The following is a 17,581-nucleotide window of genomic DNA, read 5'->3' on the forward strand; positions in this document are numbered from 1 at the left end:
AAGCTCTGCATCCTTCACTTAGGGTATATAGGAGATCTTTATTTCTATTCAAGAAGTATCCAGCCCTTGTCTTGAAAGACAAAAAGGATACGAAGTACGTGTGGTGCTGTCTGTCCTGCTTTTACCCTCTTCCCCACCTAACTAGTCACCGAGTATAGAACTTTTCAGCCAAACTTGATAATAGCAACAAGGCTCTCTACAACTTTGATGGTTGGAAACTAGGCAGTAAAGAGAAATCTGAATTAGCATTCTTATCAACTGAGTTTACAGTGTAGCCCTTCCCTTATCTCTTCTGTTTGTTCTGGTGGCGTGACAGTCAGTGCACATGTGGACTTTTGCCCAGCTAGCAATAAAAGGATAGTAGGGGTCTGCAAAGGAATGCAGGTGATGTAGCCTGGGCAAAGTACTGGAGGATAAATCTACAGAAACAGGGCTATTTATGCAACTTAGTTCTGTTTATTTAAAAAAAAAAAAAAAAGTTAACAGTGCTACTACTTGCTGGTTCTGAAGCTGCAACCTCAGATGAAAGCAGAGCATTATGAGAAGGCAATGAATTGCTGGGATGACGGGAGACGAACATGCTCCAAGTATTGTTCTTGACTGTTAAAGTAAGGGCTTATTAGCTAGGTGATACATTGCCTGAACGGTCAGTTCCACCGATGCAGCTAACCTCCAAATGCAACGCTGGTGGGTGTGTTTATCCAGACTGTTGGGGAGTGGGCTGGGGATTTATGGTACTTTAAAATAAAGCTAAGACCAGAAGGGAGGGAGATTCAATTCCCCAAGTGCAGCCCTAGTACCACCTGGTGGCCAAACGGCAGAATGTCTCACTGGTTGCATTGCCAGTTATGGTCCAGTAGCCTTCATCTCGTCTCTTCTGTAAGCTCCTGCCTGCACGGACAGCAGGAGCAAGAACGGCTACCGGGCTGGGAGATGGATGGGTTTAGTCGTTAAGTATCCTCTTCTCTCGACACAGCACTGTGTGAACATAGCTCCTGCATGCAAGCAATTAACCCCAAACATGGCTTAGATTAAACCTTGCCTTTATGTAGACTTGTCTTCAGCAGAAGGTTGTGGGGAGCGGAGAAGGAAAAGGGTGTGTTAATTCAAGGTAAAACCCTACTAAGCACTTATATTTTCAAGCAAGTTTAGGCCAGGTTAACACCAACAGTCAGATTAAATAAAAACAAACTTTGTCAAAATACTGCAGGCAGATTTAAGCATCTAAGTCTAAAGCTGTGATTTTAAAACAAACAACAAATTTTTTTAAAAAACCCTGTTCAATAGCCACCTTCCTGGAAGCACCAGTATCCCATGGGTACATCCCTACAGTTCCAGAGGGAGACGGCTTTAAATCCCAGGCAATTTAGCTTCTTCAATAAAAAGAAACCAGACAACGTGGTCCCAAATGGAAGTCAAGTCAAACTGAGGTATGTTCTCAGCAAGACTCTGCAACAGCCAACAAAACTAGGCCATTCATAAAAATAGTGGTAACTGACTCATTTTTTTAAATGTATTTTGCAGTGTAGCTCAAGGCAGAAAAGGAAGTATCTGTAGCATTTCCCCAGGAAGTAAAAGACTTGGGATCAATGCCTCTTCTGAGGCTGATAGGTTCTTGCAAGACAGTGGGTGCTATCTGCTCAGTTGGGGGATGTGCTGTATATTACTGTTGAAGCCGACAGAAAAGCAGCTCAGATTCACAGAGCTGAAGAAAAAGCAGAGCAGCAGCCTGGCATCAGCCTTAATCAAAGAGAAAAGATAATAAAACCTCATCTCTATCCCTGTCCCCACACGCCTGCTCCTCATAAAATACTCTAAACAATGGCTAAACCAAAACATCCTCTCCCAAAACAAGACAGTCTCTTAATAATGATTTGTTTTGTTGTCCTTCGAATATGCAATTAGATGAAATCACCTTCAGTGATGAAGGGTTGAAAGACTGACTCTTTCAAGGCACTGACAGGACATGAGCAGAAAAAGTGCTAACAAGCAAACTGACAGAAGTGACTACCATCATGGAAAAAAAATAGCAATAAGTAAGCAGGGAACTACAGAGAGCACCTAAAAGTTAAGGACTTCACTGACAACTGAAGTAAGCTTTTTATCAGGAGTACAAGAAGTACAAGTACGTTTTACAGGGTAAGTTCTCCCAGAGCTACCTGAGAAGTTCCCTGGCTCAAGAAGCAGTTTTTAAATTCCTATTAAAAAAAAAAAAAAGCACAATTATTAATTTATTAATAGATATTAACAGATAATTATTTATTATTCATAAAATGTCAAATGGGCACAGGTGCCCATTTCATTTGGGAATGAAACACTGAAGTTTACAGAGAGTCACAAGGAAAACTTTGTTCAGAAACAAACACTGAATCCTTTGCTGCGTGTGGGGGCTTATACCAGTCACGGTCCTCTCTGTTGTGTAAGGTTTTATCCAAAAGATGTTTTACAGTAACGCATGGTAGCTGATGTAACGATGTCAGCAATATGTCCCAAAGTACCTGGGTATCCTCAGCTCCCCACAGCTGAGCACAACAGAGGAACGGCAGAGAGAGTCATGAGAGACATATATAAAACCTTGTGATCAAACTCTCCACGAGTGACTCCATAATCAGCAAAGCCTGCTACGCTAAACGCTGTTAATAAATGTTTTCCTCGGGCTACATGCAAGCATCCATTCACAGTGCCTAATGCTGAGAAGCCTGCTGAGACTGAGAGGCCTCTTTGCGTAGTAAGACATAACAGCTGGTAGAGACACCTCCTCACTCTGATGCCAGTACTGTATTTTGAATATACTTAACTAATATTTCAAAGAAATAATTTTATTTCTTCTTGTCACCTTCTGTACACCTGTGTTTGTTTGAAATGGATCAGAGATGAGAACCATGCATCAAAAAGAAACATACTAAGAGCAAAAAGCTTCATGTATAACAAATAACTTTCAAAATCCACTGGGATCTCATGACCCTAGACACTAATTAAGCCTTATGCTTTGATGTTAGCTCAACTCCAACTACTTTTGAAAAATCCTGTCCTGCGTGCTTTTCATTTCTGAATTATCTGTCACAGGATATTCCACACCTTTATTTGAAGCATCTTGTACTGGCTGCTTTCAGAAGACTAAGAGATCGCTGATTTGGTCCAGAGTGGGAATTCCCATCTTTCCAATTTGCAGTGATGACCAAGACCCCTCTAACCTGAAAGTAAATGAATAACTGGACTAATAGCAGAAAGAAGGACTGGTGATAAAGTGGGTAGCTTAATTACAGTTACAATTAATTACTACAATTACAGTTAATGAAATATCAATAGACAGAAGCAGATAGTAAAAATACAATAGTATACTTTGAATTAACAGTGGGCTTCCCGGTAAAGTGGGACTGTATTAGAGCAATCTGCTGGGACAATTTATTCCATTCATTTGTCTTCTATTTAAAGAAGTCTGCACAGATGTCTGTCAAGTACTCTGGACAGCCTTCCCACAATTAATAGTCTTATTATTTTGTCTTTGCTGAGCTTTAGGAAGACAATATCATTTATTTAATGCAGATTAAAATACACATTGATAATGAAGAACAGATTAGTTAAGACTTAGTTAATTACTATTTTCAGTACAGTTCACTATCAATTAATTATATTATCATGCAATAGGTAGCATACGTCTGCTCCCAATTGGTTAAACACTTCCGCAACTATACTCCTACTGAAATCCACAGCAAAATTCCCATTGCTCCAATAAGCTTTAATGAAGCCCCTAAGACTCAGGAAAACAAGGCCAGTCGTCTGTACTTTGTGTTGCTTTGGTAGCATTGATGACTTTAAATGAAGCAAAGCAAAGTTACTCTGTTCTACATATGTCTTGTCCCATACTTTCAGCTGTGCTATCTGCCATGTAGGAGTGCACTAAAACACGGGTTTGAAGGGGTTTAGCAGCCAAATGAAGAAACTGAATTTATGCCATAACTTGGGTGTATTTGCTAAAGAAAAATCCTTAGACTGTAGACAATGTTTTTAATATAGGGACTCTTACTTCAATGTTTGGAAAAGTGGCAAAAAGCATGCCAGTTATCAAATACATACTACTGCAGCAGACAGGATAACTGAAATCCAAGTATGCTAGAGATAAGCACTGCAATAAAATTTCCATGTTAAAGAATTGCTGAAAAACAAGAATAAGCATTTTTCAGCAATACTATTATGCTGGGCTTTAATGGTTAGCCTGACCCCAGATCTTACCACAATTAAATAAACCAATACCACATAAAACTGCTGCTCAAGACATTTCTTAGAAGAACGTGTGTAATCATAATTTTGGTTTTTATTTAATTTGTCACCCTTTTCAGTGTTTAAATGCCTGAAGACAAGATCTTCTATAGAAATGTGGCTTTATATACGAAAGTCTCTGATGAACATCTACACACATAGAGTTGTTTCTCCCCTTCACAATATTCACCTGCATTTTAAATAAATTGCTGATCTCTTTCTCAAGCATTAAGACATTGGAACTGTCTCCTCAGAATGTATGTGTCTTTCAAGGAATAATACCAAGACGCTGACATTACAAAACTATTTGCTGAGAACCCCAGACCCTTCACTGCAGACACAGAGTCTAAGTCACGCTCCAGAAATTCCTGAGGTCTGCGCTGGGTGTGCGTATGACCTTGGGAGAGAGTCAAGGTTCACGTCTTGATGCAGGCTCATCCAGTAGCTGGTATACAACCTAAAGCATCTATTCCATTACTTTTATTAGACTCACAAAGCTTATTCACTATGTCACTGCCCTCTGTCTCACTATTAATACCAGTGAGACACATCAGCAAAGTATGCCTCATTAGCTAGAAACTAGTGATTTAGGGAACATTAATGTTCTTTGACCACTCTGTGCTCAAGCGTACAATACGTTTACTGTCTGGAGCGGTTGGTCCAGGGATGCGGCCACTTTAAAGTCAAGGCAGCAGACCTATTCTGTAATGGAGAAATGGAATTTCCAGAATACAATTCTTCATTTTCCAACCTTAGTGATTCTATGATTCTATGTTGTACAGGGGATGTTTCTTGCTTTGGGTTTACATGCCGTCCTTGTGCAGGAGTCTCAGAGTTCAATTTGCTCTCCAACATAATTTCAGAGCACTGCTCTACTCTATCAAAATGATGCATCTCCTAACTAAAGAGAAGAGTCTTGTCCATAAAGATAAACAAATCTTTTTAAAAATCTTCTTTTAATTCCTCATTACTAAAGCTAGCAGACTTTGCTCCTCTAGGGTGTTACTGTATAACATTTTGTTGTCAGCAAAACAATTAAAATAAATATTTGCAATTTTTAGTAAATTACTGAAAAGCAAATCCTTTTAATCCTCTCAGGTAAATAAAGTTTTGTTAAAGAAATTCCTCCATCCGTAACATACAGATTTTAATTTTTCTGTTGAATGATTACACAGTAGTCCATGTAACTAAGATCTAGTGGATTTTTCCTCTTTACTTTGTCTTCCTTAAAAAGATTCAATTTTTTTTGTACAAGACACTAAAAAATATCCCATTTCAGTTTTTGTATTCCAAACTAGATTAAAAATATTTCTCCTTTCCCTTAGCATTAAGCTTCTGGCTTTGCAATTAACACACATCAAATAGATCTCAGGAGGTCACCAAAATGTGTAATACTACTATGATGCATGTTTAAATTTAGGCATGCAAGTAATCCGATCAAAGCCAGTATCTGCGAAGTCAAGCACATAAGCCAAAGAAAGGGTTTAATATTGTTTCTATGTTCAGGTTCTCAAGTGCTTTCACAGACATTTCTCTAACATGTTGTATCATCTGCATCCCATTTAAAAAAAAAAAACAAACAACAACCAACTAAGATACCCCTCAGTGTGCTGTACAGATATTCTCAAGAGTACCACAGAAAGACTCAGTGTACACCAGCTGTTCATGGTATGCCTCTCTTCCTAAAACACTAAAAATTTCTTAATAGTGCAATAAAGAGAACTAACTTGAATTATAGTTGAATTATACTGAACTACTGAATTACAGTTAAAAGTAGCAATTCTCTTGTTTAACATAATGCTAGATACAAGAAATCACATAGTGCAGAAACTTGAATTCAGTACTCTAGCAAAACACCACCAAGTTGGTAAGAGTTTTACGCAAGAAAGTATTGAGTGATTCTTCAAACACTTCTGAATTATTAATCAGGCCTGCAAGGACTTGCAAACTGGGGTCTGAGAATTTGGTCCTTCATTTATTTAGAACAAAAGAAAAGGAAATATTAGTTTACTCTGCATTTGTTGGATTTCTGAATCCATTGAGATAATTTATCTGTAATATTTCAAAAGGTGTTTTTTTTAATCATCCCATATATGACCAATGTTTGCAATCCCTGTCATTCCTGTAATGAATTTTAAACATAGAATATAAAAGTATTTTTTGTTTAAATATCTTACAAAAAGAATCATTATACACACAATAATGACTGCTAAGATTATGAAGTACCCTTATTACGGCATTACTTCTATACAAAATAAAAATATTTTAAAATAGAATACAGGAGCAACATATTTGATTTTTTTTGTTGTTTTTCTAATGTCAGAGCAGAATAATGCATTTTATGGATTAATAATCTGACACAGAAAAACACCTCCTATGCAATAACTCCATAGAATGCAACACTCTGGATTATTAAAATATGCTAGGTAGACTAACCATAATTTAAAAAAATTCCTGCTGAACAAAAAATATACAGTTTGACACAAAAACCAGCTGACTTTTAATTATATTTTAATTCAAACTAATTTATCTAAACAAAAACCCACTATAAACACACAACATACGCTCACGGAATGTATCTGAATTCAGGATTATTTTTTTTTTTTTAAAGATTACAGTAACTGAGCTAAAACAACATATTTCAGATCTGACAGAGGAGGGGGAGAGGTTGATAACATACTAAGTAATTCAATATCTTCATTCATATGACCTTAGTCTGACTGCAGTTCAATTAGCCTATACTACCTGAATAATCTTTACAATGAAAAAAACTTAAATAATTTTTTTTTTTATGTATAGCTCATTAATTTCCTAATTATTTCCTCTTCCTTCAGGACAAATAAAAAGGCATCTTTGCAGTTCATCTCTGAACAGGGCGGTGCATAATCCTATTTCAAGAAATATTATCATAGGTCTGCTGAATGTAGTGATCAGTGTCTTCACCTATAGATACACGGTAGCATCTCACACTGTTTTGACAGCATTTCATATTTTTTTTACAATCTAATAAAAACATCTGCAACAAAGAAAAACACAATGACTATTTTATATTACAAGATACTGTAGTATAAATTAATAGTATTTCTCAACTTTGTAAAGACAAAGTCAGGAATAACGGTATTCATAAATATCAGGAACAAAGCCCCCAAATCAAAACAGTAACTTAAAAAGAACCAAAACAGATTTTAGAAGGCTGAAAAGTGCTTTGAAAACATTAAAAACAAAACTCAGCTACTGCCTCCAAATTTCTTGCTATAAGCTTTATTTTTTCACATCCCATCCTGAAGGGCAGACAATGCTAAATTTATGACAGATTAGCAGAATTTCTCAGATACATATCGCAGGTTCCACTCACTTGCATTAAATCCCCCATAGCTTCTCTACATGGCCTACTCTAGAAAAAAAAAAAAATTAAAAAATAGCTGTTTTTTCCTACCTCTACATACAGTTTTATTGACAATGCCTTGAATGAGAGAAAGACGTAATGGTACAGTTATGCCAAACTATCCCACATCAATCTCAGCTGTTCTACTGAGAGTACGAGTACCAAAAAAAAGTTACACTAACTTTCACAATTACACATTAATTTTTAGAACTATCACACAACGACAAAACAGTGATCAACTTTACAAATTACAGGAAAAAATACGAATTTTTAATTTTTAAAGAAAAACAAAGTTACAAAAAATATATTTTTTACCGTACCTCCTTTTATTTTTTTTTTCCAGAAAGCTGATCTTACCAGGTTATAAAGAAAATTATTTCTTCAGCCACATGCCTTTGTGTTTTATTTTTATTTAAAATAAAAAGTCACATAAATGATAAAAAATTTGGTTTTGGCCATTTGGCTCCCTCCCCCAAATTGACACTTTATAAAAACCTTCTGTACTTCTTTTCCCCCTCCCTCTCTCCCTCTCTACTACCTTCAAGATGGTAGGAAAGTTGTTGTTTTGGAGGGCAGAGGAGCCGCTCTCTGATGTTATGTCCTTTCAGTGCCTGTAGTGGTGCTGTAGGAGGCTGCTGGCTCTCTTCTTGAGCAGCCCCAGCAGCCCTGCCTTCTTTGCTGGAGAATATATTCAGGGATTCCCCTTAATAATCACCTACCCTCTGAGCACTTTGTAGTTTTAAAATAATAAAGAGCCCCCAAAGCTTCCTCCCCACAAAAAGCAGGATCTTCTCAGAGCCAGGGGGGCAGCAGCTCCTCAGCACAGAGCCCGAGCCCATTCCCAGTCCCTCTGCTGGGGAGGAAACTCTGATCTGTCAGCCCAACAGAGGGAAAGGGGGGAGAGGAGAGAGAGGAGAAAAAAAAAGCAGCTGGAAAGGTAAGCCAGGCCCGGCCTGCATCCCCGGGCTCGCGTAGCGCGGCAGGCGGTGCGAAGGGTGCAGGGCGGGCGGGGAGGCGGGCTACGCGAGGCCGGGGATCGGCCGGGGCGGTGTAGGCCGCAGTGGGGGGTGAGGGGAGCGGGGGGGGTTTTTGAGGCTTTCGAGCGCCGAGAGGAGCGCCGAAGGGGGGTGAGACGGTCGCCGGGGCCCAGCGGGAGGGTCGGGGCGCGGCGCCGCGGCGCCTTTGCCCGGGAGGTGAAGGGCAGCGAGGGGAACGGGGGCGGGGGGGCGCTAGGCCTCAACGCGGCGCGGCCCGGCAGCTCCGTTCCCCGCCCCGCCGGGCCCCCCGCGCCGGGCCCCGGGCCCAAAGCGGGCCGAGCCCCGCCGCCGCCGGAGCTTGGCGGCTGGGGGGAGGCGGCGGGGGCGCCTCGGCCGGGGCCGCTCCCCCCCACCCCCCCCACCCCCCCGCGCGGGGCGGCGGGGCGAGGGGGGCCGCGGGACGGGGGGCCTGGGGGCGGCATTAATTTGCCGAAATGACTTTTAATGAGCGGCGGTGGCCGGGGGGGGGGGGGGCGCCCCCTCCCCCAGCCCGGTCCGGGGCCGCCGCGGCGGAGGCGGTGCCGGTCCCGTGGGGCGTGCGGGGCCGCGCCGGCCGCGGCCTGGAAAGTTTCGCGGCGTTTTTAGGGTGCTTCCCCCCCTCGCCGCCGCCGCCCGCCCCGCGCCCGCGGCCTTGGGGACGGGGCCGGCGGGGCGGGGGCGCCCCGGGACGCGGCCGCGGCCCCCCCCCGCCCGTCCCGTCCCCCCCTTCCCCCCCGCCGGTGTCCCTCCTCGACCGGGCCGGCGGCGGGCTGATTCGCCTCACAACTTTTTGGGAGGGGGTGGGGGGGCGGTTTTGGGGGTGTGGGGAGGCCGTCAGAGTCCCCCCCCCCCCCCCCCCGTAAGCTGCCGGCACATGGGGGCCCTGGACCGGCCCCCGAAGCTGGGAGCGAAGGATAGGAGCGAGGGGCTGCCTCGGCCTCGCCTTCGCGCCCCGCCATGTGCCGGGGCTGGCAGCCACCTCAGCCCCACTGGGGCCTGGGCCGGGGTCCCTCAGCCACCCCCGCTGTCCCAGGACTGGTTGGTGTCAGTGGGACGGGGGCAACAACCCTCAGCCGGGGGAAGGCATCGCCTCAGCGGCCCTAACACAGCAAGGGCCGTGTGTGGACTTGTGCCCTGGCCCCCTCTCGTGTCCCTGCTGCGGGACCCTAGCTGTCCCCACGGGCCGGGGTTCTGCTGGGGCCGGGGGGCCCTGTGAGGTGCCGCTGCTCCCCAGGACTGAAAATGAAAGGATCCTTTTTTTCAGGAAAAAGAACGCCTGGTAGTTGTGAAGCGAGTCCACTGGAAAACCCACCAACGTGCTTCACCCCGCACAGGTGAAATAGCTCTGGTTTCTAATGCGGGAGGTTCTAGCTTTGGTCAAGTGTTCCTTAATGTGTCTTTTAGCTCAAAATGCTAATGGCTTTGTACAGGTAACCTCAAATGAATTTTGGAAATGACAGTAATGCTTACCTTAAAGCCTTATATTATACCATCTGATTAAAATATGAAGGTCTATAGTTAGTTCTAACTTTGTTACTTAACAACATACGACGAAGGTTTATTTTAAGGCTGTTCCCAATTTTTGAGGATTGGTAGATGTAAAAAGAAAACTGGCAAATTTAGGGCAACGCATCGTTCCCCTGTAGTCGAGTACCCTCTCCCGTGGGCACCCCTGTGCTGGCAGTGTTTCACGCTAAGGCCGTACCCACCAGGTACTGCTGCTGATTGATGAACCGGAGCACTTGTGTTTTGTATGAAGCTGTCACTTACAACCTGGTGACATTTTCGCAGCCATCTTCAGCCTTTTATGTGAGTTGTTTGTAACACATATATACATCAGACAAGCTTTATTAATTGTAAAGCTAAATTATCTACAGAAAGCAACCCAAAATTTACATAGTGGGAGTTATTTCGATGTTTCAATATTTTTATGCTGAGTGAATGAATTTGTACGTAAGGCCTGGTCCTACAGAGTTGCACGTACCGTGTTCTCACAGTATGGTAAATCCTCAGGAGGTACAAATTTATTGTAATACCATATTGAAACTTTGATAGCTTATAACTGCTAAAAGGCTGCTCTGTGAGGAGCTCTACTGCTTTATTTTATTTATTGAGTGTTCCCAGTGAAGCAAGAATGATATTCCTGTATTGTGTGAAAACAAGCTTGTTTGTCTTTGCGGCACTGGGACTGAAAATAAGACTAAGGTATTTTGTTTAACCTCATATGCAAGAGCAGGTTATCTGTTATTTGAATAAATAAAAGACTTGGACTTGCAGCCTTTTTTTCGTTCGAGTACAGGTGCAGGGTATGCTATGGTATGTTTAGTCTCTGCTTTCTCTCAGGATCATGGTTTTGATATTTTGAGATAACGTTTTAAAGTGCGTTTCTGCGATGTTGCAATGGCCTAAATGTTCCATTTGTTGCTGCATCTGAAGGCCGCCTTTCTGCAGCCTCACTCGCCCTGGCAAAACCTGGGCCTGTTTATAGCCACACTGAAATAAGTGTGCTTCTGTGCAAGCACGAGAATCTGCCTGTGAGGATGTGATTGCAGGACTGGGGCCTGAGACCTTTTGCTCAAATAGAGAAATCCTTGTTCAAAAGACTTCCAAAGATACGGAGCCTGTCTTGAACCTTAGGTCAGGAATAGCCGTGTTTAGGAAATTATTTTATTGAAATCTATAGGAATGTGCTCTATAGCAACAGTTACGAATCTTCCTACTTAACATCTTTTCTCTCTAGAAGTCCTTTGAAGTTTCTCAAATTCCTGGAGTCTTAAATGTTTGTTGTTTTTTAGGCTTTGGACTGTCTTTGTCATGTTTTCTTTATGGTACTATTTATCAGAGGAGTGAATCAGCTGATATTAAAATTTCTGCTTAAGTTCATTTTGTGTAGGAAAACAAAAAGAAGAACCTGTTCAGTTTTGGAACAAAAAGAATTATTTTCTCTCCTCTTAGTTATGTTTTCTGCTGTTGATTGAAAGTTGTTACAAGTCTGTAAGTTCTCTAGCCATTATTATTACTAGGAATAATACTTAAATTTAATTCTGTATTTATTGCATTATATTCTGAAGCATAATCTATATTACCAGCATTGCCTAAAATATGCTATTGGACACCCTTATGCAATATAAACTGCCTTTTTGCAGAGTTGAAGCAATAAGCTTTCTGAAAAGGCAGAATAAGGACAATTTTGCTTATTCTATCTTCCTAGGTAGATTTTAACATATGAAAAAAAGTAGTCCAAAATATGATTCCAGGTGGTAACTGAAAATGTCTAGTAAGATCTTAACATGTTACGTGCCTTGATCTGTCAGGATACTTGCATGTGTGTGCAGTACCTTGACTTGTGCGGGGCTCTTCAGAGGTCATCTTGAGTAAGGATTGTGCTCTAGTTAATAAAAGTGTTCCCTACAGGAACTCTTGTAGTTGACCTTGGTTGCTTCCCAGTGTTTTCTGCCTCAATTTGGATGCTTTTACCAACAAAAAGTCTCTTGTTTCCGGAATGACAGCAGGCTTGGTTTGGTAGCTGAGCGTAGTAGAGAATTGAGCTGTTAAATGACCAGAACTAAGCCAAAGTTATGGTTAGATCACAGAACGGGGACAGAAGTTACAACTTTGTGGTGTTGATGTCGACCACAATTAGATGTGGTGCAGCTTCTCTTGATAGAACAGAGCACTTCACAGAGAGGTAGCAGTTGCCTAAAGTCTCTTAGTCTGAAATACAAAAAAGAAATGTCTTTGCTTTCTCTCTAATAATATAGTTTTTACTAATACTGACTGAAAGGTTTTACTGTAAGGTAGCTTTAAATGTGTGTCTCTCTGCAATGATTTTTATGGTCTCTGTTCATCTCTGAGTGGATGAAATTCTGTGTTGCCCTTACATCTTAAAATATATGTATTTACTGTTAATCTCAGTGAAAGGGACAGACAGTGTTAGCGCAGGGAATTGTTCTTTTTCGGTCAAGTTGAGGAATCGACAAACCTACTATTTATGCTATTTGTGTTTGTGGAAAAGCTGAGGTTTTTGGAGATCCGTGTTCCGCTTCTGGCCCCAAGCTGATGGTTTTGGAAGCATATGTAGATGATTGTACCTTGTCTGTGAGATGTCGTGAACACACCAAGCAATTTAACATGAAATCTGCGCTAGTATTAGCAAGTGCAAAACAACACAGTTAAGACCTCTTTAATCGTGGCTTTTGTTTGGATGCAATGTGTGAAGCTCTGAGCTCAGTCCTCTTAATTATACATCTTTTAACCACCAGCATATAATTGCCTTGCAATTTACAATGCATTTGGGGATTCCATTGCCTAAAAGGGTCTTACATACCTTGAATGTCAAGTTCTGAGCATACGTTTAAGAATGTATCCAATCCACATGATTTAAAATAGTCTAATATTTTCAGCACGGTGTTTTCTCAAAATTACCGATCGAGTTTTGGGGCTATAATGCTTTGGGCTTTCTAATAGTGACTAGGCCATTAACTTCTCTGTAAACTACAGATGATGTCAGGTACCAGATTTCTGTATGACATAATGCTGATACTCGGTATGGTCTAGCAAAGATTCTCCGCCAAAGTTTGCTGCTACACTGTTTCCCAGCCTCTCTGAAGGACTGTTCAACTCTTTTGGGAGAGGGTATGTGGAGTGCAGAGCTACAGCTTTGTTGTCTTGGAGCTGATGTGCGCTGCAAGGGAACTGATTATGCCTGCTTGCCAGTACTAAAAGCAGCTGGGAGCTGGCTTCTTCCTATGCCTGATGGCAGGTACTGATGGTTGCGCAGGTGCATACCTGTGTGTATTTAAGTCTTTCATTTCTCTTTTTACAGTCACTTTGAAGCCACCTTCTGTTGTCTTACGGACCACCAGTGGCTGCACTCAGCAGGACAAGTAGCTCTGCTCTAAGCGATGATGTTGCAGAGTGTGGCTTTGCTCTGTGTCCCGCCTGTCCTTCCTATAAAGCCTTGCTGGGTTGCTAAGTTTGTTGCTCTTCAGATGTCCAGATAGGGCTTTTGCCAGAGGGAGGAGATTTTCTTCCAGTCAACTGCTCAGGAATAAAAAAATGGGAGAAGGGGAGAAATGAATGTATTATCAAATGTTAGTGGTAACCTCATAAGAACCTAAGAAATACCCTGCTGGGTCAGATCAGGGGTCGATCCAACCTAGTGTTCTGTCTTGGGCGGTAGGAATAAGTGATGCTATTTAGGAAGAGCATGAAAACCCAGCCACTTTTTAGTGTTTTCTCCTCTTGCTCCTCCAATGTCCATATTTGTTAAACTAGGCATGCTAGGAGGTACATCACTTATTTCCCCATTGTCTATGAACTTTTCTATTATCTTTTTGAACCTACTTTTCTATTATCTTTTTGAACCTGATGATACTGTCTGCTTCCATAGCCTCCTGTGACAGCAAGTTCCAGCAGCTCACTACCTGTGAGTAGTGAAAATGAAGAAGTACTTTATTGTGTTTTGAGTCAATCTCTTATTAGCTTCATCAAGTACCCCTAGTTCTAATATCATGTGATATGGTATATGACCATTTTATATTCACCTTATCCCCAACATGATTTTTTTAAACCTCAGTCATGTCTTACATCATTTGGCAATGGCACGCATTTTTGGGTTCTCTTCTGTTCTTTGCCCTGTTGCTTCCGACTAGCTCAAAATCTTTTATTTAGAAGGAGTTTTTTAAGGAAAATATAGGTTCCTCAAGAAGCAGCCTCTGGTTTCTCATTTATGGGTTGTGGCTAAAGCCAGTTTGAGCATATACAGGCATGAATTATGTTTCTGTTGAACATTTTTACAACTTCAATGTAGAGTATAAATGCAAAACCCAAAACAGCTTCCAGAAAGTTTTGTACCCTGAGATTTTCTCAGTGAAGTACAGCTGCTTAAGCATTTGATTTTTCCAGGGGAAGTCCATGTTTCCGTCATCTCTTACTAAATCCTGTGGGACAAAAATAATTTCTCCCCCACCCACTATTTAGCTAAGCGTAGTTTCAGTTCTCTTCAGTTAAGCGACATGTGCCTATTCCATGCTTGTGCTACTTTCTGTGTAGCAGCAAAAAGCTCTGTTAAGAACTCCCGTATATTTTGTTCAAAATGAAATACTGCATCAGATTAAATCAGAATCAATAGGTTTAAGTGTCTTTGTTATTTTTTTATATATATGTGTGTGTGTGTGTGTGTGTGTGTGTGTGTGTGTGTATATATATATATATATATGTAGTATGCTATGGAAGTAAAAAGAAAAATCTCTTTTTAGATTAAGTACAACTTCAGTCTCTGATCCTGGCAGTGTATCCACATAGTGCCACTGTCTTTTGGGGAGTCTGTGTAGGAATCTACCCGTAGAGGTATAATTGCAAGTTTGAGAGCGTTGCTGTAGGGTTTTTTTTATATAACATTGGCTGCTAGGTATATTAGCTTTCTTTTTGATCGTTACACTTTAGTTGCACTAATTGACCCCTATCAGGATTTTTAACATGGTTATATTTGCATGAGCTTCTCTTAGTGTATATATAGACCCAGAAATTCATGTTCAAGCTCATTGGTTTCCCTGAGGATTATTGTCAGTATTTTTGCTTAAATGTTTCATATGGCATTGTACTTGTGCCCTGTATCTTTTAGACAAGTAAGAAGTAAAATACTATGCCTGCCTTGACACAGTCAAGTTAAATGCAAAAATAAGACTTAATTATGAGTTAAATCCAAAAATAAGACTGGGGGCACAACAATAAATCCAGGATTATAGTGGCTGGGAACTGCAGAGCAATTTCTTTACAGAAGCTTAACGGAGGCACACCAGGTATGCATTTCTTGCTGTTTACTTTGGAACCACTCTGAGGAACTCTTTTTCTTTGGTCTGTTCCTTGATAACCTTCGGAAAAGAAATGTTGCTTGGTTGTGCAAAAGAGAAGGTCATTGATCCATCAAAAACACTGCAAAGCATCATAGTAGTAGCTTAAAAGAAGGTGGTAAATGAAACAGAAAGAAATAGAGAGCAGCATGTGAGTCACCCAACTGCAAGATGCAGTTGTTCTTGCAAGTCTTTCATCCTGTCCAGTATGCCACTAAATATGAGCTTTGGTTCACTATCGAGAGACACAAACTCCAGAGCAAAAGGCTTTTTGTCAGCTTCATTCTGTGTATGAGGTGCAATTAGTTAAGACTCATTTGATTACTTTTTCTGCCATAGTAATAGAAGAGGCTGTCTCTCAAACACATGGGACTCAAACCCAGGTCACAACTCCCATATTGGGCATGTCACCATGGGATTTATTTTTTTCTTTCACATTGTTGCTGGATAATACTGAAGTGTATGTCAGTATCTGCCTTAACAAAGGTGTCTGAAAGGGTTATTTGGTTCTCAGCACGCTAAAGAAGAGAGAGTTCCCTCTTCCCATTCTGTTTTTTTGAAGGTCACAGCCAATAATGAACTTTTTTGTTCTTAGGACTGATGTGTCATGAAGGGTCATACTCCAATGATTAGTTTCAAATATATATAGTATGTGCTCTGTACTTTCATGTGCTTCCATGCATTGAGAGAAGTTGGGAAGGGTGATTGGGACTGGATTAGACGTCCGTGCTTGTGTTGTGGCTGTCCGGTATAAACAAAGTGCGAGGCCCCAGCCCCTGGGTGTGTGTGCTTGCATGTGTGCATGGAAAGGGAACTATGTGTATAAAGAGGAAATATGAAATGATCCTCATTATTGTCAAATGATTAATCAGGTAGTTTAACTTGCGCTAGTTACATTTTGTAGCGCGTGTCTCCATTCTGTATGCTGCGTATGCTGCATGTGTGCATATACGACCATTTCAAGAATTTTAAGTGTGTTTTTAAATTTTTAGTAGTCTTCTGTCCTTCTGCTTCTACAGCTACATATGTGCTAATGAAAGGCCTGGTTTATGCAGTTTACTGTCAGAGGTGTGATAGGGTGTTTTGTTTTTCCCTAATGACTTAAAGTTGCTTTTCTAGATCCCCCAATGCCATAGTGCTTGCCATTTTCTTAAGGTTCTTTTATACAGTGGGAAGTGAAGGCTTGTACCTTCACAAGAGGAAACTGCATCTTTCCTGCAAAGTCTATGTAGGCTCCTTCCTTGCATTTCTTGCCATTTCGGGCCTTGGGAACAAGTAAGTTGATTGAGGTGGTAATCTGTACATTTGTCACATGCCTCTAATTTATTACATATTCCCTGAATATCACCTCTATGTACATTTCTTTGCTTGGTGTATAACACATATGAAACTGAACTGAGTACTGAATATACCATGTTCAAAAGAGTTTATTCCAGTGCTTCAGGATGACCTTTCTGAATAAAAGCTGCCTTTTGCAGGCTAAGCTGGGTGTAGCAGAGTAGCTGCAGAATATGTGTACTGTTAATTTTATTTGAAGCTGCTTTTTTTTTTTTTTTAAAGTTGATTGCCTAAGACTCCATAGTGTTAGGAAATGAAAAAGTACCTTATGATTGCATGGATTTGTTATTTTGTTGCACTGTAGGAGTCTATTTTAGGGGGAAAAAAACCCAGCCTCTTGCTGAAATGATGTTTCAGCCCTCTTGGCATTGATGGGAGTACTGCCTCTGACATTATTAATGCCTGCATTTACCTAAAATAAGTACAATAAGGTAGGAAAAGCTCTGAAGAACCATGATGACCTCAGGAAGGACTGCATATTGATGCTTGCAGAAGCTGTGGGCACCTACAAGATCTGAAGACTGTTTGTCAAGTGTGGTAAAGAAAGCTTTTTTTTTTTTTTTTTTTTAAAAAAAAAAAGCTTTCTTGCACTGCCTGATAAAATTAAAATTTTGCAGAGTAAGAGTAGTCACCAGCATTTTTGTAAGCAAAGATACTTGAAGTAAAACCTCTGCAATCAAATGAGTTAATCATCATTCAACTTGATTCCCAAAAGCAAGTGGTCTAAT

At 41.1% G+C, this 17,581-nt stretch overlaps 1 protein-coding gene across 6 annotated transcripts in view; it reads left to right on the top strand.

Moving 5' to 3' along the window:
• The first annotated feature begins 8,194 nt into the window (after positions 1–8,194).
• The window catches only part of INO80D (INO80 complex subunit D), a 56,216-nt gene continuing 46,829 nt past the window's right edge, over positions 8,195–17,581 (top strand). For 4 of the 6 annotated variants that reach the window (XM_087732256.1, XM_009462301.2, XM_087732255.1 and 1 more), the window contains exons 1-2: positions 8,195–8,582; positions 9,926–9,995. Coding sequence is in view for 1 of the 6 variants with exons in the window: in XM_087732259.1 (XP_087588385.1) it covers positions 9,904–9,995 (92 nt within the window). In the remaining 5 variants the exon portion in view is untranslated. Of the gene's footprint in view, positions 8,583–9,520; positions 9,996–17,581 lie in introns of those variants that run through there. The other 2 variants (XM_087732260.1, XM_087732259.1) reach the window with 2 other exon arrangements.

This window comes from Nipponia nippon, unplaced genomic scaffold (genome assembly GCF_047370975.1).
Source record: "Nipponia nippon isolate SJK-2023a ecotype South Korea unplaced genomic scaffold, ASM4737097v1 scaffold_5, whole genome shotgun sequence".
NCBI lineage: Eukaryota > Metazoa > Chordata > Aves > Pelecaniformes > Threskiornithidae > Nipponia > Nipponia nippon.